The 6,000-nt window shown below is 55.0% G+C and overlaps 1 protein-coding gene across 4 annotated transcripts in view; it reads right to left on the bottom strand.

Annotated features, from left to right (window-relative positions):
- Positions 1 to 857: 857 nt before the first annotated feature.
- Positions 858 to 6,000, bottom strand: part of Axin2 (axin 2) — a 29,724-nt gene continuing 24,581 nt past the window's right edge. For all 4 annotated transcript variants that reach the window (XM_023714094.1, XM_004630042.2, XM_023714093.1 and 1 more), the window contains 2 exons: positions 5,348 to 5,518; positions 858 to 2,305 (listed from right to left, as the gene is read on the bottom strand). In XM_023714094.1, the coding sequence (XP_023569862.1) occupies positions 2,179 to 2,305; positions 5,348 to 5,518 (298 nt within the window). In that variant the 3' untranslated portion in view covers positions 858 to 2,178. The remainder of the gene's footprint in view (positions 2,306 to 5,347; positions 5,519 to 6,000) is intronic.

Here is a 6,000-nt window from a genome sequence, read left to right as displayed (position 1 = left end):
TTTTAACCTTGGGAATTGGATTTACCCCCTTAGATCCACTTGCCCCACACCCCAGCCAAGTCGGAAGGCGGCTACTGTGCTAGGACCTCCCAGGCCTCCACTCATGCAGCGGGCGGATGCCACGGTCCTGCTCTACCCTCCCAGCCTGGTGTCCGCTGGCAGCAGGGACACAATTCCATCAGATTACAGCAGACTCCAGCTTCATGAAAACTCAGCAGAGGACTAGCTGCCGCTACCTTGTTCTCCTCTCTGGAAGCAGGACGGCTCTCGGCATGCTCCGCACACGGGCAGGGCACACGTGCTTGGGTCAACAGCTGAGGGCCACCTTCCGCAGCTGCCTGGGGCACACCTGCCGCTCAAGGGCCCTCTCAACCACCTGCTTGTCCCGGACAGCCAACCAGCCCAGAGCTTGCTGAAGGCTGGAAACGCAAGCGACCAGATGAGATGAGGCAGCAGCCGCGCCAGAGAAGGTGGCTGGCAGACTCGGACCAACGCTGACCTCACAGCCACTGGCCTTGCCTGGCCACTCCCAGGGCACGAGCCAATTTTAAGAAAAGCGTCCCACCTGAGACATCAAATAAAATGCTAGTGCTCCTGAGAGGCCCTCAATTCAGCTCCTTCACAGCTGCGCTTAGCTGGCCAGATGGGAGACACACACTGGACAGAAGAGGCTGGAACGGAAGCGCCTACAGCTGTCCCGCGCCAACTGCTCGTCCAGGTACCAGGCAGTTAGGAGGAACGGTGTACCAAGCCTCAGGGGAGGCCCCAAGGGCAGAGCGCTGGAGAGGCCCAAGCGAGAAACCACAGCAAGACCTCTTGGTCCTGCTCCCAGAAAGATAAGGACAAAGTGTTGAAAAATATAAAATTTTAATAAAGGCTACATCTCTTAATTACAATAATTATTGTACCAAGTAATTTTCCTTAAATGAACTCTTTATAATGCATAATTTACAGTATAAGTAGAACAAAATGCCATGACAAAAGTCACTGAGTACAAGACTTGTAATAAAAAGGCATAAAATATATTTATACATAAACCCCTTTCAAAAAACAAGGGAAAGCTTGAGCCCTCAATATAGGGCGACACACGGAGCCGGTCCCCATGCGGGTACAGGTACTGTACTGATTCCAAGTCAAGCACTAGAGACAGTGGAGCACTCTCTCTCGCTGCACACTCTACAGAGACACACAGCACAGGTGTGGACGGCGGACGCAACGTACAGGTAGACGCAGCACGCACACCCAAGCGGCAGCGCACGAGGCACTGCTGAAGCTCCCTGCGCCTGGCCAGGTCTCTGTGGGGCGGGGCGGGGTGGGGCGGGACGGGGGCACTTCTGTGAATAGCTGTGGTCCAAAGACTAAAAAAAAAAATTACAACAGAAACAAGGAACTGTCACTTCACTAAAAGCACAAGTTTGAACCACAGGACAGTGCTTCCAGCAGGCCTCAGTCTCCAGGCCTGGGACTGGAGGGACAGAGGGGGCCCCTTGGTCCCCAGAATGAGGTCCTCCCCCATGATGGATCCTGCCATCCACACGACAACCCCAATGTGGCGATGTCACAACACAGCCAGCCCTCTCGACTTTTAGGACAAACAGAGCAGCACAGGGGGACAATGCACCAATGTCTGCATGCGTCAAAGGCAGGGCACCGTGTCAAATCTGCCTTCACCTGAAGAAGTGCAGTACAAGACATGAACAACTCATTGATGTACTCCCACCTCAGCTCCTAAGTCCAGGCAGAAGAACTAAAACTTCCTCTCTCCCCTTTCTGTGTTTAAAGCAGCATATCCATAAACTGAGGATGGGGGGAACCAACAGTTCAATAAATATCAGTAAGGACTCATGTTCAGGTAAACTATACACAGTTTCCCTTAGTTTATGGATTTCAGATCTCTAGGAAGTCATATATTATGTATGGCAGTCTCTCAAACAGTCAGCATCTTCCGTAGCCAAGAGTGGTCGTATTTTTAATAAATAGTTCAGGCTTTTCTGATCTCAGTCCTCAGTCCACGAAAAATGAAAATCAACCTTTCCCACCCTCGCGCAGGCCCGGCGGCCGGCCAGTGCTTCCCTCGTCTTCGCCTCCTCCGCTGGTTTACTTCCTCCCAAAGCACTCGGCGGCGCGCACAGGGCCGTGCAAGCGTGTGCTGGCTGTGCTGCGCCAGGCACCACTGCCTCAGTCGATCCTCTCCACCTTGCCCAAGATCCTGCCCTCGTACATCGGGAGCACGGTCTCATCGTCCCAGACCTCCTCGAAGACTGCTCCACAGGCAAATTCGTCACTTGCTTTTTTGAAGTAATACCTTAAAAGGAAAACCGGAAAAGTCGGTTGGAACTACATCTTCCTAGGCCATTTTAAAGAAACCATGTCAATGTGGAGAACTAAGGTACACATCTGCGATGGCAGGAATACCCGCAGACCACCATCCATGTGTGACTTCAGGGGCTACTGGAGCTGCCTACTGGACACGGGGAGGAAAGCGGCACCCACCGGGAAGCCGTCCACGTGGGCTCTCGGCACCACCCGCCCGGCCTGGCCTGTGGAGCTGGACTCTGCAGACGTCTGTGGGCAGCAGATCTGACCTCCTTAGGCCGCGGCAACCGGCCCTCCACACCCTCCAGGGGTCTGGAGGGGCCACAGCCCAGTCACAGGCTTGCTCGCCCCCCACACCCCCACAGCCTCCGCTCCACTCCCAGCCCTGCAGGGTCCAACACCCAAGGCCTGTGCCTCTCAGACCCCCAATTCAAGACTCCTCTGCTCCCTGCTGGCATTCTTCCTTCTAAAGCTGAGCCACAGTTGTTTGGACGCAACAGCCTCTCAGGAGTCACACTCGGAAACTACTGCCATGTCCAGCCAGGCCCACCCTGGGCCCCAGGGGAGCCCAAGCAAGCAACTCTCCCACCATGCTCCCAGCAAAGACCCCTCGGTTGGATTAAGTTTACCCCTGCAAGCTGTCACTTGCAGCCCATAAAGGCCACTCACAAAGGGAAGGTCGCTGTCCCCTGGGAGCAGGGGTAGCCTCTAAACCATTTAATGTGTCTCAGAGTTAGAGCTGGTTTTTGTCTTTTCTTTTACAAAAATGAACTCCCCTAAATTTTTTCCACTTTAATGAAGGTGAGCCAAAAGCTTTCTCAGAAGATAAGGCCGAGGACAGCGAAACAGCTGGGTCCACTCAGGGCCTTGTTTTCAGGGTTCTGGCCAGCAGAGCTGGTCGGTGGGGAAACACTTCAGCATTCAGGAGGTCAGAACTCTTTGAGGAGCCTGTGAGGACAGACAGCTAGAGGGCGGGGGTGCTGTGTGTGCTGGGGGGTGGGTATACAGGGGCCAGGACAGTGGGAAAAGTCACGCTTCCAACCCCCTGGGGTTTACCAACACACTTCCACAGCACCTCTGCACAAACATGCAATATCCCTTTACATAACTGCACCCTGCCTACCAAGGAGACGGGCAACATTGCCACAGCCCCACCCCCAGGACTTCAAACACGCTGCACTGCCCACATTTTCTCTAAGAATCGGGCTTTTCCACTGCAACATGCTTTATGTGGCAAACGCTGCTTTCTTCTGACATCTGGCACCAAGAGCGTCTGGCACGTCTGGAGGGACTGTTTTGCTTTTTGAACCCCTGCCATGTTGAGATTACTCCACATAGCCCAGGTCCCTGCTCTACAGCCCTGACCTCACTGGACTCTTACTGGGGGCATAGTGGGGGTACACTGAGATGTGGGGCCCAAGCCCTGCTGGGGGATGCACAGGCTGAGCACCCTGTGCCCCACAGCCCTCCTGCTAGGAGGGCACAGGATCCAGCTGGGAGGAACTTCCCACAGCCTGATCCAATCAGGAAGGAATTCGAGAGCGGACCATTTGTGTGAGTCTTTGTGCATTAAAGGGAGGCCAGCGCTTCAAAGCCAGGTTTATTAAATGCGCCTTCGGAAAAAAATCAGAGCCAGATGTGGCCGGAGAGGCCGAGTGAGGCACCGGCCCGCAAGCGCCTGTCAGCGCACCGCGGCTCTTCTCCCCCGAAGGTCACCTGCAGTTCCCTTAAAGTCCAGCAGAGTTGAAGCTGAGATCAAAATGAACCCCAGAGGGGCGCACTTGTGTAATTAGTTTCACCTGTGTCTTTTCAAGATTAAAAGAAGCAGCAGCCAGGCCTGATCCCCAGTCCCTTTGATAACTTTACAGAATTGTCTCTTCCCAGGTATAAAAGCAAACGGTCTGGGCCCAGCTCCACACCCTGCTGGTCAGTCACCTGCAGGGTCCTGCCCAGCCTCCAGCTCTCCATGCTACACAGGGGCTACACAGGGGCTGCTGCTGGCCCTGCCCAGAGTCGCTAGGCGAGGGCCAGGGAGGAGCGCTAGGCAGGGCCTGTGTGGGGGTCGACTGCACGGCCTGCAAGGGGCTCACCCGGGGCCAGAAGCCATACCCACCCTGTAGGCTTCCACCATGCAGGTTCTCTAAGCTCTGGAGGGTGGGACTGGATTGGCATTGGGGATGGGTGGGCACCCTGCTAAGAGGCCAGGGCACACACTGAGGGCAGCATTCTCTCAGAGGTGCAGATCCCAGGTCGACAACCTCAGGGACCTTCTTGTCTCATTTGTCCTGACCTAGTGCCTGGCACAGAGGACATAAATGGGCAGAACCCACACGTACAAGGTGAGGGCCATGGAGAAAGGACAGGAGCACTCTGCAAGAGCTGAGGCAGTTGCCACCTGCCCTCGTTAAGAGGAAGGTGACTGAGAACCAGGCCAGGGCTGTCAAAGTCTATCCAGGGCCCAGCAAGTTCAGGGAACCTCCACTGTGCAGGTAAGGCAAGAAAGAGGGAGGTGAAGCCCCCTTCCCAAGGCCCTAGAAGGAGACGGCGGTCAGTCTGCCCACCCACAGCTTCAGCCGCCCTGCCTGCTTTGGACAGAACACCTCGGGACTTCAAGCCCAGGGCAGAAGTTCTTCTGGCAGAAGATCTGAGGAAGAAAAGCACTATCCGCTTCTCATCAAGGTGTCTGCCCCTCTGTGAGCCTCCAATGCGGAGGCTTCTTCTTGTCCCAAACCAGGACAGGTAAGTTTTGGGGTTCTTCTCTTCCCTCATCAGTGTGCTCCCCAGGCCCAGCCCAAGGCCTTCGAGATGGGGCAGAGCGCCCACCACTGCAAACGCACACCCTGCTGCTTCCACCTCAGCGTGTCCCCCTGAGAGCAGCCTGGCCATGAGAGACTAGGAGCCCGAGGCCCAAGCGGCCTCCTGAACGACCTCCCTGCGAGTCCCTAAACCTCCTGCCCGGCCTCTCCTTGAGCTGCTCAGGCCCGGGAAGTTGGGCGAGCTCTGGATCAGAAGAAATCCACAGGACTCTCACCTGTAATTTCCCTTTTTGCTGAGCTGCTCTTTAAAGTGGCCCAAAGTCAAGCTCTGGGCCTTCAGCATCCTCCGGTACGGAATTTCTTCTCCACAGAAAAAGTAAGTGACAACCAACTCGCTGGCCTGGAGTGCGTGGTGGACACCTGCTAGCTTCTTTGGCTCTTTGTGACTGAAAATAAGATGGAATGCAACACGTTCAATATCTTGAGACAGACAGACAGACACACACACACATATACACACACAAACACGGTTTCATAACATTGAGGTATGGGGTAAGATCACACATAATCCAACCCTATAGAGTATCTCAGAAGGGATTTCTTTTGGTTGTGCCAACTTTTAACATTTCTGACAATGCCACAAAAATGGAAGCTTGTGGCAGTCTCCTTCCGGTTGGCACAAATGGGGCACTCTGGGCTGGAGCTGCACATCGGAGGTAGAGCACCGGCCTGTCACACGTGAGGCCCTGGCCTTGACCTCCAGTACTGAAAACAACAAAAACCCAGGTACCACTTGAGGTGCTCAGCAAGGAAGAAGAGAACAAGGTGCCAGGGAGCCACAGGACTCATCTCCGACAGGGAACACTGCAGAGGTGAGCCCTCAGCAGGCTCCTCCAGAGGGCAGAACCCAAAATGCCTGCCGCCCCCT

This window comes from Octodon degus, unplaced genomic scaffold (assembly GCF_000260255.1).
Source record: "Octodon degus isolate 3935 unplaced genomic scaffold, OctDeg1.0 scaffold00033, whole genome shotgun sequence".
Lineage (NCBI taxonomy): Eukaryota > Metazoa > Chordata > Mammalia > Rodentia > Octodontidae > Octodon > Octodon degus.
This window is presented reverse-complemented; position numbering and strand designations above follow the sequence as displayed.